Raw genomic sequence first — 17,512 nt, 5'->3', positions numbered from 1 at the left:
GACCCATGCCAGGGCTGAGATGTTTCTACCACCATTGGATCCATAAGACTTCCTACCCACTGGCCTGTGATCTTCCTGCATTCAGTATCACTGCATGGATGAGTGAATCTAAAGAGGAATTTATGGACTAGTATCGACATTTGGGGTAATATTGGACTATGGACTTGATCTGGGCTGGGATTTTTTTAAATGTACTCTTTGATATAAAGCTTTTTCTTATACACATATATGTCTTATACACATATAAATGTCCATGAATTTGTTTCTCTAGTCAACCCAGACTCACACATTAGCACCCAAACAGCGAATGAACTGATGAGAAGATGTTCATGATCTTTAGCCATTAGAAAGACGTAAACCAAAACCCCCATGAGATTCCATCTACTCTGATTGAAACGGCACTGATTGGAAAAGGACAGATATCAACAAATGGTGAGGAAGTGGGAGTTAAGGGACCCTGAGCCATGGATGGTGGGATAGTAAAATACACAATCGAATCACACTGGAAAACCGTATACTGTTTTCTCCAAACACTAGAACTAGAACTACCCTCTGACCCAACAACCCACTCCTAGGTATACACTTTAGAGATCTAAGGATTCAGTAATCCACATCTAGGTATATGTCCTAGAGACAATAAAGGCATAAATGACGTACGCACACTCAGGCTCGTTACTGCTTTAGTCACAACAGCAAATAAATGGAAACAAACAAACAACAGTGTGTCCATCAACAGATGAATGGACAAGTAGAGTAGAGTGCACGTGAAGAAGCTCCACAAAGCCTGCGGGAAAACTGGGTGTTCTTTTCATTCGACCTTCCCATGCACTTTGAAGCCCCTCATAGAGACACTAAATGGCAAGCTACCATAAAGGACTACGATGAGCTGCAAAACATAATGTGGGGGAGGGGGCCTGGAGGGCATAGTGCTAAGTCAACCACCTAAAGACTAATAGTGTGTGAAGTCAATCAAGCACATAAGGACAAATATTGTATGATCACTCTTCCATAAGACGGCGGGACTAGATAAATATGAAGACCAGTGTTCACGGATACTTACCAGGAGGAGAAGTCGGAGGACACAGTACAGACTAGTTCTTTTTGGGGGACAGAAAATGGGCCAACGATGGTGGATGCAGTAAGCATCAGACAACCCAAGTAACAAGCATTTGGACACAGAGTTGTGGGTCTAGCTAAAATGGTCTATGGGTAAGTACAGTTGCATATGTAGGTGAAAAAAATAGAAGTACCTATTCCAAAAACAAACAAACCAAACACTGCTATTCAGTCGATGCAGACTCAAAGTGACCTAACCTTAGGTTACCCGACTGGAAATCTTGATAGGAGCCAAAGGCTCAGCTCTCTCCCATGTAGCGACTGGTAGGTTTGAAATACTGACCTTTCAGTTAGCAGTCAAATCCTTATCTGACAGCACCACCAGGCTCCTTAGAAGTATCTACACGTATAGGTCAACACAAAGACGTGGGTCTCTTCCTTGAGGACACTGATATAGATACACCTCAGATATAGTCGAGTGCATTCTAACTAGTTAGGCGGGCTTGAGGGTTAGGACCAGAGTCTCATGAGCATAATAACATAGTTCACAAAAATGATCATCTGCATCCTAGAGCAGTGAGTTAGACCTGGAGTTTAAAAGTTCTTGAGTAACCAGAAGAAATACAGTATGTAAACAAAAGTACAGAGGGAGAAGAATCAAGTCTAAAAGAACCAAAAACGCATCTACTCTGAGAGCAACAGAACTAGATGATGCTCAGCCACCATCGCTGTCCATTCTGATGAGAAGCATAGTAGTTGGCAGCAGATATAATGGGAGAGAAATATGAGGCAGAATTCAAATTCTTATGCTAAAACGGGCCAACCTGGAACAGGACAGAACCCAGGACTTCCTGAGGCTTTCACCCGGAGACCGTCTTGAAGTCTCACGCTGGGCCAATCCAGGGACCGTCTTTCAATAAAGGGGCCAGTGGCACATAAGACCAGCATCCTGCTCAAACACCATCAGTCTGAGGCTAAAGGTCATCCTTTCTCCAAAGCAAACACCAGAAGATAGGGGAGAAAGACACCGGAGCTCGGGAAAGGGAGCGGCCTGACACAAGGAAAGTGAATGCTGACATTGCGAATGACAGAACTCACGTCATCAGTGTGTGTATAAACACGCACACGGGAACCTAACTTTATGTGCAAACTGTAAAAAAACAAAACAAACAGAACATCAACCGGAACCCCACTGAGAAATAAGGAGAAAAAAAACAAAATAACTGTCAAACTGGTGAAATCAAAACAAACAACAAATCAAAACCAATTGTTGTTGAGTGTGGTCTTCCTCGTGCTGGCCCATGTTTACCGAGCAGGACTGCTGCCCGGGGTTTGCCCGCATCTGATGCTTCAGGAGCAGGGCGAGGCCTGTCTTCAAAGGTGCCTCTGGCTGGGCTGACCACCAACATTACAGGGAATGGCCAAGTGCTTCACCGTCTGTGGCACCCAGAGAGTCCTGGGGACACGCAGCACACAGCTTCACAAAAGGCCCCCGCTCACTCCTTTCGATCTCAGGGAGAATGTGGATGTCACTGGGGAAGGAGTCTCTGCTGTAAATTAAAGACCATTTCCACCACTCCCGCTCCCACCCTCAAGATACCTTTGCAGAATTCTCTAAGGAGCTTCAAGGAGTTCATGGAAAAACAGCCATGATCTTTCATTCCAGTTTTCCATGAACTTTCTGAAGCCTCTCCAATGTATTCACTCCCCGGATCCCATAATGTTTCTGCAGAGGGCAGAATTCATCTGGACCTGCAGAGAGTTGCCCCAGGAGAAACCCAGGGGGTGGTGAGGGCTATCTGTCTTGTTCTTCTGCAGGAAGCTAGCTAGCTGTGATCTTTTTTCACATTTGCGTGAGTATTTGTGTGTGGTGAAGCTTAGTGCTTTAGACCTACCCGTGCAGAGGTTCTCAGCACGTCTTTAAACTGGTCGCCTCACGGCTGAAGGAAATGCTCGTCTTGATTCCTTTGAATTAGGGGTCCTCTCCTTTGCCAAGGAGACACTTTCTCTTACCTGTTGCTTGAGGGCTTCCAAGGACTCAAATTCCAATCTGGCCAGTTTCATCTGGATGTGACGCGGCTTATCAGGTATGGCAAATGCAAGTATGAACTTCAGAGCCAGGAGTGCATGCTGAAAACAAGAGAGAGTGCGTGTTGGCGTGAGACGTTCCACCATCTGTGCAGGAAGCACACCCCCAAGAGCCATGAGAAGGACCGAGGACTGCCCCGGTGCTCCTTACCCTTGGGGACCAAACGGGTCTCCTGGTGATATTTAGCCCACCCAACCCACTCAGTAACTGTTTACTTTGCTTCTCTTCTTTCGGAATAAATGATTGACATTCATACACTACTCTTCATGTTTTATAGAAAAATCAAATGTATGGCAAAGAGCCCGCCATAATTTTTTTTAATTAACCTGGATCTTAATTTCTACTGTACCTAGTACGCACTAGGGCGGCTCCCATCTCCCATGCCCAGTGCTCTCCTCTCTGGACTCGACTCTTAGCAAGTGTACATGCGTCTTCACCCTCAGGTGCATTTCCAGTCTTCTGTGTTCCCAACAGTGCCTGTGCTGTTTTCTGTTTGCTTGTTTGTTTGTTTTTCTCCTTCCTGATACAATCATCAATGAACTGGGAGTGACTGACTGGGGTGGACTGTCTTAGGTTACTGACCCCATACACTGCAGGGCAGGTACACAGACATGCATAGCGCATCCTTTGTATCATAGCAGGGGACACAGAAAACCTAGTTACATTTCCCTTCCACACCAGAATCACGAAGAGGATGTGTACCACATCCTGAGAGGTTGCTAGGACACACTTTCTCTTCTGGCATAGTGCTGCTTCCTGTGGTCACTCTGCTCTTGGAATTCACAGCCTCGGCCTGTTTATGCTTCTCCAACCAAGCATCATCTCGTGACCCAAGGTCAACACACGCTGGTGTCTTTAGGGTTCAAAGTTGCCTCTTTAGTGGTCGCCTGAGTTATGGAATGCTACTAAGGGTGGTGGCATAATATCTAACAGGAAGGAACAATGACAAGGTGTGAAGAAGTCAATTGAGAAGCTGGAACAGCCTCTAAACCCTTGCCTTGGATTGCTGGCCAGAACAGAAAACAATCCAAGGATTTGAATGGAATCCTGACTGCGACTGGTTTCAAGAGGGAGAATCCTAAAGAACAAATGAATTTCTCCAGGGAGAAGCATGAACGAGTGAAGGATGTCAGCATCACTCCTGGACAAACCATATTTGAATCAGGACCCTTGAAAACTGGCCCGACTCCAGGGCAAGGTAGGCCAGATCTGGAGTGGACCAGAGATAGGCCGCCTGTATTAGTCTGGGTACTTTAGAGAAACAAATCCACAGAAACTCATGTAAAAGAGAGAGTTTTATGTAAAGGTTAAGTGTGCATCAAGAAAACATCCCAACCCAGTGCTGCCCAAGCCAGCATGTCCAACATTAGCCCATTGACCCATATGTCCAACACCAGTCCACAAAGTCCTCCTCCATCTCACAAAACACACACTATGATGCCGACTGCAGGAGGAAAGCTGAATCAGTGAATGTGTAAGCATCTTGGCACTGGCAGGGGTCTGCACACGGCTGCTCCAGCACCCAGGGCTGCATCGGGGTAGGTCCATGCGGCTTCTCTTTGGGGATGTCTTGTAGGAAGTCAGCCTTGCCAGCTGAAACAGGGGACTGCTAAGGCAGCTGCACCCTGTTGCGACCATCAGAAAGCAAGAGACCCGAGAACTAGAAAGGCGAGGTTCACCAAACCATTTATCCCTCTGCCCTTCAAATAACCTCACATGTGTTTATCAGCCAGGTTGGCACCATACACTAACTACCTCCCCGCCTTTGCGTGACCAAAGACGACCTCGGAAGACACTAGTGAGTGCAGCAAATGTATGGACAATACAGCCTGCATTAGAGGACATCACAGGCAGCAATTCTGACCTGAGTTGAATTAACAAGGAAAGTCGAGGCGGAGAACAAGGTCAGAAAGTTGGCTGGTGGGAAAGGAAGGAGAGGTGTTTGTTATTTTAAAAAGATGTTAAAGTGTGGGCTGGCGGGTAACCAGTGGCGGTGGCAGCCGGGGGCTGCTGTCTAGTGGAGCGACTACCGTGGAGCCTGCGGCAGTGAGAGTGGGATGGCGACCGGAAGGAGGAGGAAAAAGGTGCCCGGAGATTCCACGGAGCTGCAGCAGCTGTGGCCCCGATCAAGGTCGGGAGATGCCCTTCCTGCAGTGGTGGTATTTGAAAGGGAGCCTGGGAACAAGGTGAACCTGGTCGAGCTGTGGCGAGAAGGGTGTCCTCTTTGGAGTTCCTGGAGCCTTCACCCAGGCTGTTCCCAGACTCACCTTCCAGGGTTTGTGGAGCAGGCTAGGGCTCTGACGGCAAAGGGAGCCCAGGTGGTGGCTTGTCTGAGTGTCAACGATGTCTTTGTGACCAGAGAAGGGGGGAAAGCCCACCAGGCAGAAGGCAAGGTGTGGCTCCTGGTGGACTCCACTGGGGCCTTTGGGAAGGAAACAGATCTGCTCTTAGATGACTCCTTGGTGCCGCTCTTTGGGAACGAAGGCTCAAGAGGTTCTCCATGGTGATTGAGGACGGCGTGGTGAAGGCCCAGAATGTGGAGCCAGATGGTACAGGCCTTCCTGTAGTCTGGTGCCCAATATCCTCTCGCAGCTCTGAGGCCCTGGGTCCAGATGCCCTCTGCGCTCCAATTACCCTCTCCTTGTCTCACCTGCCCAGCCCTGGGCAGCAGGCCTGGCTGCCACTGAGCCGGGCCACCCAATTGGTAACCTTGGCCAAATGTCTGCAATAAAACACATCTGGTTCCAAAGAGAGAAAGATGTGAAGACTTGGATATTTTGGGGAAGGGACCAGGAAAATGGGGTCGAGCAGAGCTCTTGGAAGGAGGAGGCCCGAGGTCCAGAGCCAGGCCTCCGCGCAAGGCAGGTGCTGGCCATCAGCCAGTGACACTGTCCCTGTTGGAGGTAGGAGGTGGGGACTGACTGTGGGAGAGCAGGGGGTCCCTAAGTGGCAATGGATTGCACTGCGAGCCCCACAAGGTCATCAGTTAAACCCCCCAGCTGGGCCGGAGAAGAAGCATGAGGCTTTCTGCTCCTTAGTCTGGAAACCTCGAGGGGGAGGTTCTGACTCTGTCTGTCATGCGTTGGGATGTGGACTGGCTGGAGCTGAGTTTTCTGTGTGAGTGAGCCTAGTTCTTTCCCTCACTCACTTGAGAACGGGGAGTGGGGTGGGAAGACACCTTGGGGTGCAATGTGAGGAAGGTGCTTCAGCAGTAGGCTGTCAGGCTTGGAGAGAGACCAGGCAAGAGAGGCAGAGAGGAACTGGCACTCTATCATCAATGGGGCAAGATAACTTGGACTCACCCCCCAGTCCAACTTCCTGCTTCTTTAACGCAACATCCAGCTGAGCGTCTGCATGGCTCCAGTCACAGATTTGGGGTCTAGCCTGGAAACCTAAGGAGCATTGAGAGCACAGTGTTTCCAAAGATCAGTCTGGGGGCTCTTATTTAAATTTTCAATCGATCACACGGTTGAGGATCTGAAGGAAAGCGAGGCGGAGGAAATAAACCAGCGTGGCAGCACAGGGTGAGAAGCCTTTTCAGGGCTGTGGCTTGCTGACACTAGTCAAGAACGCGTAGGGTGAGCGGGGATCCACGTAGAGCTGGAGTAGCGCCCTCAACAGAAAGGCGTGGTGACAGTCACGCGGTTATTAAAACAAGAGCCGCTTCACGGGCGGAGGCTAGGAAGCTTCCCGAAACTGAAACACACGGCCAAGTCCAAACAGAAGGAAAGGTCAGGAGAGGAAACTTGGGGGGCAGTGGGTGTACTGATGGGGAGAACTTTAAAACTAAGGAACACAAAGAATTGGCTCCCCAGTGCAATGCGCTTCAAGTAACGATTCCAGGGTGTCTTGGGCGGAAAAGGGAAAACAAAGGGACAGGGACCCAAGGGAAACCGAGCCCTCGGAAGCCAGCGGTGCAGTTGGGTCGCCTCTGGTCACTCTGCAGGGGGATGCGGTGGGGGCGGGGGTGTCTCGCACCAGGTGCACAGAGAGAACAGAACCATTTTCTTTTGCCAAAACCAGAAAACGTGTGCTACATCAGCCGTGGCAGCTGCGTTTTGTAGCAGCGAGTCCCCAACCCTGTCGTCTCTGAAATAGAATATGCAAATGAGAGCGGAGTTCGTGGAATTCTGGAAAGTCCATTTGATTGCTGCCGTGGCGAGTCTGCCTCATTCTTCTCTCCATACAGAGCGCAGCCACTAGGGAACAAAGGGGGGCTCCTTCCAAACAGCAGCCTCTGATGACTACCAGGCAAATTACACGCCAAATACCAATTAATAAGAGATGATTAATGGAGCTGCGATTTTACAGGAATATGCTATAGAATCGGGCTCCTATGGGGAAACCGCAGGGGGTTCTTTTTGAATATGACAGATCAAGCATGTCTGTCCACTTCTTCCACCACCACCCCAACCCCCAAGGGCTCCCTGAAATGACAGGCAATACACATTCTGTATGGAATGGGCTAGGACACAAGGGACGCTGCCAGGCGGAAGGCAGAACCGGTGAGCGGAATGGGCAGTTCAAGTTCTTGGAGTTGAAACAGGGCCTCCCAGAGAGACACCCCAAAGATACACCGGTTCCACAAAAAGGCCACAGAATTGGGCCAGAGTCATCATCAGAGTGAATTGCTGAAAGAAAGAAAGAAAACATGAGTTCTCACAAAAGCTAAAGCCAGTGTTTGATAGATACCATTCTGCAGCAGAGTGGCGGCAGGCTGCGCTCTTCAGTAGAGACAGTGACCTGCCCTTTCCAGGCAGTGTGTGATCTGCTGGGGGAGCTCCCGCGTGGGGATGGGCACCCTGGAGAGATGCCCAGAGGAGCCCACGGGCATGTCAGACTCAGGAAAGACTTGGAGGCCAACCCAACAAACCTCTCACCAAGAGCCACACCAGGAAGCGCGTGGCTGCCTAGGGTGGCCAGCCCTTGAGTTCTTCCGACTCAGGGGTAGGCCAGTCAAGTCTCTGGGTGGCAAGGCTGTGCTCCACTCCTGAACCTTCCCGGGGATCTCCTCATGTAGCACTCCCATCCCAGGGGAGAGGTCTTCTGGGGAGCCAATGTGAACCCTGGGAAAGGCAAGCCCAGCAACTCCTGTTCTCAACAACCTTTCACCCACACAAAAGAACAAGAACCAGAGTGGAGGGGAAGCAACCAAAGGGCCAAGAGGAACAAACGGGACAACCATACGGAGCGAAAGCCCACCCCTCTTGGAAGCAGGTAACAACTTGAGTTTTACTGCCTACAGGTAAGAGAAGAAGGTGACTTGAGCCACGCGAGGATGCAGTCCAGAGGACAGCTGGAAGGAGAAGGCACAGGAGTATCTGATCACGACCCAGAGGAAGCCAGAAAGAAACAAGAGGCCCTTGGACTTGAAGGCTCAGAAGATTCACCTTTACAAGATAAAGTTTGAATCCAACAGACCATTTCTTCTCCTTGGTTCTGTAACACCATCTGGTAAACAGCATATAACAGTCATAATGTCATATGTGCTCATTCTTGTCCTTATCATCAGCTGAGAGATTGTCATCTTGTACAATGGAGAGATCATCAAGAGCCAACAATGCTTTTTGGAGGTGGGAAGAGATGGGAAAAGATGAAGTACGCTAATAGTCTTACCTGCAAAGAGAGGAGGGTGGATGCTACCTGACATGGACAACTCAAGAAAAAGATGTTTGACATCAACTTTAAAGGTCACAAAGGCAACCTCTAGAATAGTTCATCAAACAATATAATAATAAAAATTGGGAGGTAAGGAAAGTTGGGAGATAACATAAGTAGGCTAAAGAACTCTTTCACACCAGTAAGGCGCCATTCTGCCTTAGCTGATAAATCAGGAAAAGGCAGTGTATCATTTGAAGCTGTGGTGATGACTGTTGAGGGAACTCAGACCAGACACTCGGAGCACTGTCTGCCTCCGGGGAAAGGAAACGGAGCTGGTGCAGCAGGAGAATTCTGCTTCTGACTTTATGACTCTACTTTGCCTCTGTGGCATTTCCTCCTGTATTTATGCATGACGTCTCTAGAGAACACAAGATAAACAGATTCTCCTAGTCAAAAACAGGCTGGCAAACTTCTTCAAGGGCCCAGCAGTCGATTCTTTAGGCTCTGTATTCGCTGGAGCTACTCAACTGTGGCGTGAAAAGCCACAGCCCTAGGCACCCAAAGTTATTTGGCCTACTGCCCTTTTTCAGGGAAAAAAAATATGACTCAGTACTCCCCTGGAAAGGACCGTTTTTTTGTGCTGTAGCTCACAGCCCAGCATCAAGTGTAGGCAATTGCTTTTGCAGCCGCCTGGATCTCTCCTGGGGCCTTGAGGGAAGAGGTTGTCCACGTTGGGAAACCTACCACAGACAATACAGAAACAAGGTCGGGAGGCTGTGTGCCGACAGGACCCTACTGGTCAAAAGAGGGCAGGGGAGGATTTGTCCTGTGACTTAGTTTGCTGTCCTTCGGCACAGAGGGCTTCCTGTTAGTGGCTACCGTCCCAGCTCACTGACACGCCACATTTGCAGTGTGGAACCGCTCCATGGGGTGCACAGAGCTGTGGCCTTCCCGAAAAAGATCACTAGGCCAGTCTTCCAAGCTGTTTTTGGAGGGGATTCAAACTACCAACCTTTCAGTTAGAAGCGGAGCACTTTTAACCATGTGTGCCACCCAAGGATATAGAGAATGTGTAGGAAGTCTCATTATGTAAGCAATGAGCTAATAGACAGGACCTGTTGAAAGATGGGTCGTCTTCATGAAATCTGTGGCAGGAATACAACGAATGGGATTACCACACACCCGCCCCCTCTGGTTGATAGGGAGGCTTTCTATGCAGTGTGTTCTGGGCCCACGCCCTTCACGGGTAGGAGGCAGTGCATCATGCTCCAGTGCACGGAGGATGGGCGCGTACACACACACACACACACACACACAGAAAGACGGGGCATCAGGACCAGCCCAAAGAGCCTGGCCTGCAGCCCCAGCCCTGAGGACCATATCTACAGAACGGTCAACTAAAGGAGGAATGGGGCTTAGGAATTCATGGAAGACTGAATTCTTAAGACAGGTACAAGTGTAGGAGGGGGGGAGGGACAATGGGAAAACGTTAGCAAAGTCCATTAAAATAATGGGAGATAAGAGTAACTCCTCCTTACTATAAAACACATGAAAAAAAAAACACATGAAATGTTTTCACCTTCTCCTCCCTTATCCCACTACTGAACAGGAAAAAAAAATTTTAAAGCCAATTTGAACCAAATGAACAGAAGAAAATAATTTAAAGGGCCACGGATAAATGAATCTGAATGACTCATGGGCTCTTTCCTTTAAAAGGATCATCCCCTCGTGGTGACTTGAAGGAGGCCTGGGGGCACTCTTGTGCTCACAGGAAGGCTGACAGTTCAAGCTGCCAGCTGCACTGCGGGAGACAGCTGTGGCAGTCTGCTTCGGGAAAGACTGCACCCTTGGGCACCTGCCGGGCAGGTTGTACTCTGTTCCACGGGTCACTATGAGTTGGAATCAACTTAGTGGCAGTGGGTTTGGTGGAGACATGCTACCAGGTAAGACTCATTATTGGTGAAGGTCACCAAGCTATGGGCAAGCCGTTTGTCCCTGGGGCGCGAGAGCTGCCCGGCAGGCCCTGTCCTGCTGAAGACGCATTGTGCAGAGTCAGCCCAGGAGTTCCACATGCGGTAAAGCTGTGACCCCTCCGTTCAGAGGCCCATTTCATGCACAGAGCAGTTTCGGTGCCAGATGTAATTGTAGTGGAAAAAGAAAGAAAATCCGTGGGAGGGTTATATTTTATTTGGAGCTTGGTTTGTGTTTCCAACAATTATTTTGATCACTTGACAAGTGGAAGAAAAAAACAACAAGCAACACTTAATAACTGTGTGCTCGCAAATGTTCTCTAACTAGGCTGGGAAGCAAACTCTGACTCGGGTTTCATTTTACCATATACTTATTTTATTTACTTTAATTGGACCATCGACTGAGAGAAGCAACACACATTCAAAAGATCAGGTGCAGGGAGAGCATTAGGCCTTATGTCACAAAGTGCAGTCACTTGTAGTGTCCCTGCCCCAGGGGCCTCCCCCTGTACTAAACCACACAGAATCCGTAGTGAGTTTTCTTGTCAGTTTTCATCATAGACTAGCGTGATGAATACAGAGGTAAGCGTTTACATACCCATGGCCACCCAGGTGCTGAAGTGCCAGGGGCACCAGACACTCCCGCGGTGTCTGCAGAGGTAGCTGTGCATTGGGAGCCCAGCACCCTGCAGACACGGGCATTTGCACCACATCCAAATAGCAGAATGTCCTAGTTCATAGAACATATTGTGGACACTGAACGACGCATACCCGTAACTGGCAATTATGTCAATGGAATATTTCTTCAGGTGTATAAATCCTAACAGCAGAGCTGGTTTTTTATTTAAAAGATCTTTCTCCATTGAATCACACTAGCTTTCATGATGACATTATCCGTAACTGAGCAGAAGCCTTTTAGAATCTTTCTCCCTCTTGTCCTCTCACCACTATGTCATTTACGTCATTCTCAGAGAAGTGATTGATAGAGGTTGACAAAGACCACTGACCACCATACTGTAGCTGGAATGCCAGAGCGTCGGACAAAACAAGTGAATGAAAACACCGTCACCGGTGTGTACTGGTAGCAATGTGCTGACAAAGCCTTGTGGTTCCAAGAGTCATGGTCATGGGGCGGGGGGAGAATGGCAGCCATGATGGGGGTGCATGGGAAAGCTCAAGTGAGAAGTTAGCCCAGTAAATTCATTGATGTATATAAACTAGGCTTGTGAAGAACATTTCTGTTATCATAACTAACGCTATGGCTGTTTTTATTTTTTATTAAAAAAGGATCCGTTTTGGTTGGGAAACTACGCAAAGAACTTAATGGACAGCCACTTGGGTGTATCCTCATCCTCCCTCACCCCCACAGCCTCAAACGGCGCCGTCCCAGACCCGAGACGCCTCCTGCATCTCCCCACGACACCACGGTCCAGGAGGGGAGCATTCCGGAACCACATGAGAAGCTGAGGCCGACAGATCATCAGCTGCCTGGTAGTTGGCTTGTTGGTGACAAAGCCCATCTGAGCACCAGGACTCCTCACCTGACCCAGCCCTGCTGAGGGAGGGAGGGAGGGGATCAGGAGACTGCAGGTGGGGAGCTCCTGTAGGCAAAAAGAGATGTATGGACACAGTAAAAATTGGAAATATCTTTGAAGTTGGAAAAAAACACCCAAACAAGTCCTGAAGCTGCCATGTGAAAACAGATGCCATGTCACAGGGCAGCCGTGGAAGAAGAGTCCTTCCCATTTTGGCTTGGTTTCTCTACGGGCTGTTGGTGCATGCGTGGAACGAAGCTATTTCCCCAAGAAAGTAAGGTTGCATTCCAACCTTTAAGCGCCTAGGTGATTCCCAGGGCTGGTTGTTGTTGTTGATTCCATTTAGATTCTTTGGGCTAAGGGGTCACTTGTCCCCTATCCAACTGAGTTGGTAAGGCTGATCAGCGGTATTTCATGTTACCGTCACGAGTGCTGACTGTGAGAGCAAAATGCCTGGCATTTCTTTGATCCTACTGGGCAGCAGCTTTGCTCTTACCTCTGGGTCCCTAGGATCGACTTGACTTTCCACGGTCCCTGAAATGTTCCCCCACCAGGGACTGCCTGGCTCCCCACTACGTTCCCACTTGCATCTGAGCCAATTATTTCTCAACCAGCTTCCGGGTGAAGATGATTGTCTAAGCCTTTGCTCACTGGGTACTCACCTCACCCACTGACAGCCCACCCTATGCTTCTGTTGGCTGTCTTCGTGATGACGGTGAACCAGCCTTGACCTAGCCCTTCACAAAGCGTCCTATCAAGTCAGCTCTCGGAAAAGTCAGGGACAGTTTCTAGAATGCAGGTGGAAGCATCTATGAGCGGGAGATCTGGGCCTAGAACCTGATCTAGAAGTCTTGGCAACCAGCACCGGGCAGCTGGGATTCTGGGCACATCATGCTAATAGGTCTGATCAGAATAAACAGGAGTAGAAGAAACAGGGTAAGAGCCACGCCAGGAGAAGGGTCGCTAGAGAAGGGGAGACAGGCAGAAAGTACTGAGGCCTGACATGGGGCTGGGTCTAGGAAGCACCAAGTCTCCCAGCCGCACACACTCCCTGTGCCTCAAGGCTTCACCCTGTCACGTGACACTGGGTACCATGTCCCGGCCTCTCACACTGTCGGTTGGCACGGACACACCCCTACCAATCAGGCACTCACTGCTGTGCTTGGGGCTATGAGGAATATCAGAGGGGACTTGGACCAAATGTACACCTTCCACAGCCACAAGGCACAGATGGCTGATCCCTGGCTGCATGGCATTGACTGGGATGTAGGGTGCGTGGTTCCTGGGTAGCCAATAAACAAACTCCCACTGTCTGAGGGTTTCATTGGCCTCATCCACATCCAATCACAGCCATCAGGGTGTGACTGTGGGGGGGGGGGGGGGCTGAGGTTGGGGGATGCCCAGTTAGGAGAGAAGCCAATAGAGTAGGCAGCCATGCCATGGCGGGATGTGTGACAGAGGTCACGTCGGGCAGTGTGCTGCCAAGGGCAACAGTGAGCCCAGTTCTTCAGCCCTTCTGGGCGAGGGAGGCAGGGTGCATCAGAATTAAGAATTTAATGATGGGCGTGTTTTTAGAGATGGGAGGGAGAGAAATCTGAGGGACCTAACACACATTTCAACATGTAATCTCCAACTTGTTTTAAAAACAAACACAGAAAGTCTGTTCTAAAGCTGGTGTGGTCATGATGGTGCAGTTCTTCTTAAGACTATGGCCCTGTCCAGTTGTATGGCACGTGGATTCCAGGCCAACAGAACGGAACCGACGACGATGACCCAGACCCCTCACAGCCCAGACGTTGAAAGACATGTTTGACGCTCCTCTGGGGGCACTAAATTTGGGAACAAGTGAAAAGAAAGGGCTGGTGTGCTGAGAGCCCTCCATGGGGGAGCCAGGGCGTGAGCCTGACCTAAGACCCTGGGCAGGGCGCAGGGAGAGGTGGCAAGGAGGGCGAGGAGGAGAGGGTGAGCGGGGGCTGGACTGGACACAGGGCCTCTGTGGACCAGTGAAGGGAAGTGTGGACTGTGAGGGAGAAACCCAAGCTGGGCTGGCCATGGGTCGGACAGAAGGGGCGGTCAGGAGGCCGAGTGCAGAGGGGGGCTTGGCGTTCACATTTGGATTCCTTTGCTTCCTGGCAAGTAACCTGGCCTTGCGGTTTCCCGGTGCCTCCTAAAACGGAGGTGCTAATTGTGCTTAGCTCCTAGTGTTGTCACAAGGATTTGTCGAGCACTCAGCACAGCAGCTGGCCTGCTGTGTGGCTGAGCTGTGTATTCTCACACCAGGCAGCACCCCGAGAAAGGACCTTGCAAGAAACACACACACACACACACACACACACACACACACGTCTGCCCCCCAGCAGGCTCCGGACCTTGGGGGGTGGGGGCAAGGCAAAGAGCAGCAGTAATAGATAAGAGGGACAGAAGGCACAGGAGGCTGTGCCTGGGGGAGTGACAAGGTCCAGAGGGGGCGGGGGCTGGGGCTCTGCAGTGGGAAGTGGAGGAGTCTCAGCCTAAGCAGTGTTCCAGTGGCCTCGACAGGCCTGGAGCCACACCACGTCCTAGAAATCCAGCTAGTCAGCAGTCTAGGAGGCGGTCTCCTGGGGCCAGCTTTCTTCCCACAGATCCCTCTCAGCGCCAGATCAATTTACTGGCTCAACTCTTAGTGGCACGGATGGGTACACAGTTGACTGTTAACTCCAAGGCGGGCAGTTCAAAACCACCAGCTGCACTGAGGGAGAAAGTTGAGGCTGTCTGCTCCACAGAGATTTACAGCCTTGGAAACCCTCTGGAGCAGTGGTTCTCAACTTTCCTGATGCCGCGACCCTTTCATACAGTTCCCCATGTTGTGGTGACCCCCAAACATAAAATTATTTTAGTTGTTACTTCATGACTGTAATCTTGCTACTGTTGGGAATCAGGCAACCCCTGTGAAAGGGTTGTTCAACCCCCCCAAGGGGTCGCAACCCATAGGTTGAGAACACTGCTCTAGAGTGATATTTTACAGGCACTGCTGTCCTACAGCAACGCCTCTTAAACTGTGGTCCGAGGCACCATGTGAGGTGGTCGCACAAGCGAATGGGGTACCTGCTACAGGATGTAAGAATTCATTTCTTTACAGAGAAATGGGTGTGCCACATTTCCCGCTCCTCGGCTGCCTCCAGCAGGACCAGACATTCAGCCGATAGGCAAAGCCACCAAGGCCGCAGCACCATTAGCAGAAAAGGAAAAACAAACCCCACAATCTTCAAGGACTTTGAGGCTTGTCATTAAGAGTAACCTCAACTACACTCCCCAAGGCCATCCTTCATACGACACATGTGTGTGCTTAAACATACACCAGAACCTCTGCCTTGTATCGGTGGCACCGGCTTTTGCCTTAACGATGCTAAACATCTGCTAAGTCCGGTGCTTTCTTCGAGTTCGCGTCCATGCACACACTGCCCACACCCACGAGGGGCGAACAGGGGGCTGATGTTCCTCCTGATACAGCGCTGGCTCGAGGAGAGTTGGGGGCAAACCAGTGAATGTCGGCAGGAGTGAGGCTGGCGTATTCATAAGATGGAAATCCATGCAGCAGCCAGAGGCAATGAACCAGATTTACATGCAGCAATGTATACAGATATTACACACATGACCCTGGATGAAAACGCTGAATTGGGATGGAATGTAGAGCTGCAAACCGTGACTGGAAGTCATGCTGTTTTGCAGTTGCTGGTATAAAAAAGTAAAATTGGTTTTCTATTGCCTTCCCGGATTCTGCAACTTTGCTAAATTTTCCTATTAGTTCTCGGCCACATGCGTATATATGGAACAGAAATAGGCATAATAGTTGAACAGCCTTTTTACAAAAGATAAATAAAATGCTAATAAACAAATAAAAAGGTGTTCTGCATCATTAGTCACCAGGAAACATGCACATTAAGACTACAATGAAATCCCACTCTACCCCACAAGAACCACTCAAACTTAGACAGCTGACAACACAAATACTGACCAAGACTGGATGCAAACAGAACTTTGGACCATCGAGGTAAAGGAAAATTGTGAAGAATCGCTTTTGAAGATGGTTTGACCTTTTCTTAAGAGGTTAAACATACACTCATCATCAGATCCAGCAACATGTATGGGTTTATTCCAAACAAGATAGGCCACACTGATATATATATATAATATATATTAGTGCCATATAAAATACGAGTTTCTAGATGGATCAAGCATTTTAAGGACAGTTAGGGAGGCGGCAATGATGAGCTCAGAGCTCAGTGAAGACCGCCAACCTTCACAAGGAAACAGCTGGGGAGCAAGAAGACTGGAGCATCAGCACTGACGCCCTAGCTTCTGAAGCTGGAATTGCACGTGGCTCATGCTCTCCATTTTAAGGGGGCCTCTTGCCTTCAGCAAGCTTCAGCAATCTTTGCATGCCCATTATGCAAAAGATCAGCTGGCTTAGACCTTTCCTTAAGACAGAAGCTAACGCAATGAATCACAATGGAGGACAACGACTTGAATGAACCACCTTGGTCCAGAGCAAGATCCAATCTAAACAGGCACTTTCCCGGGAGTCTGCTGAGTGCGCTTGATTCAGGGAAGGCAGTGCAACTCAGAAGTTTACGCAACTGTTCTTTGCTACCCCTAAGGGGCATCTTGAGTTTTCTCAAAGGACACAGAATGACCACAAGGGCTTCTCATGACGAAGTCTGGGAAAAGTGGAGAATGACCACGGCGAGGAAAAGGCAAGACAGTTATGCTAGGGACGTCTCTCCATAGGGACAAGGCGTTGGCTCATTCTTTACAGACTACAAAGGCTGACCTATGAGAGTTTCATTGGGAAATCTTACCCCATCTACCCTTCAGCCCTGATCTTGCCACTTTAGACTTCTTGTTCTCCAGACACAGGATAATTTTTTTTATTAACCAAGATAATACATTTATGAAACAAAAACCTGATCATACTTTTTTTTTATATAATTACGATATTCAGGAAAAATGGTTTGAATGATCTGAATTCAGAAACACAGAAGTTACTATAAGTGAATGCAACAGTTCTATCACTTGTTTTCATGTTATGCTCATTTTCAGATCATTTGGGGATTCTTTTTTTTTCTTTTTAAACAATTTATTAGGGGCTCATACAGCTCTTATCACAGTCCATACATATACATACATCAATTGTATAAAGCACATATGTACATTCTTTCCCCTAATCATTTTCTTTTTTTTCTCTTTTCTTTTTTTACATTTTATTAGGGACTCATACAATT

At 49.1% G+C, this 17,512-nt stretch overlaps 1 protein-coding gene and 1 pseudogene across 2 annotated transcripts in view; one reads left to right on the top strand and one right to left on the bottom strand.

Annotated features, from left to right (window-relative positions):
* Positions 1-17,512, bottom strand: part of ANO10 (anoctamin 10) — a 222,140-nt gene that overhangs the window by 55,676 nt on the left and 148,952 nt on the right. Inside the window, exon 12 of one of the 2 annotated variants that reach the window (XM_075555985.1) lies at positions 3,070-3,186. In XM_075555985.1, coding sequence (XP_075412100.1) covers positions 3,070-3,186 — 117 coding nt within the window. Of the gene's footprint in view, positions 1-2,976; positions 3,187-17,512 lie in introns of those variants that run through there. The other variant, XM_075555984.1, reaches the window with a different exon arrangement.
* On the top strand, positions 4,235-5,743 carry LOC142454566 (peroxiredoxin-5, mitochondrial pseudogene; annotated as a pseudogene).

The sequence above is a fragment of the Tenrec ecaudatus genome, chromosome 8, assembly GCF_050624435.1.
Source record: "Tenrec ecaudatus isolate mTenEca1 chromosome 8, mTenEca1.hap1, whole genome shotgun sequence".
NCBI classification, from domain to species: domain Eukaryota; kingdom Metazoa; phylum Chordata; class Mammalia; order Afrosoricida; family Tenrecidae; genus Tenrec; species Tenrec ecaudatus.
This window is presented reverse-complemented; position numbering and strand designations above follow the sequence as displayed.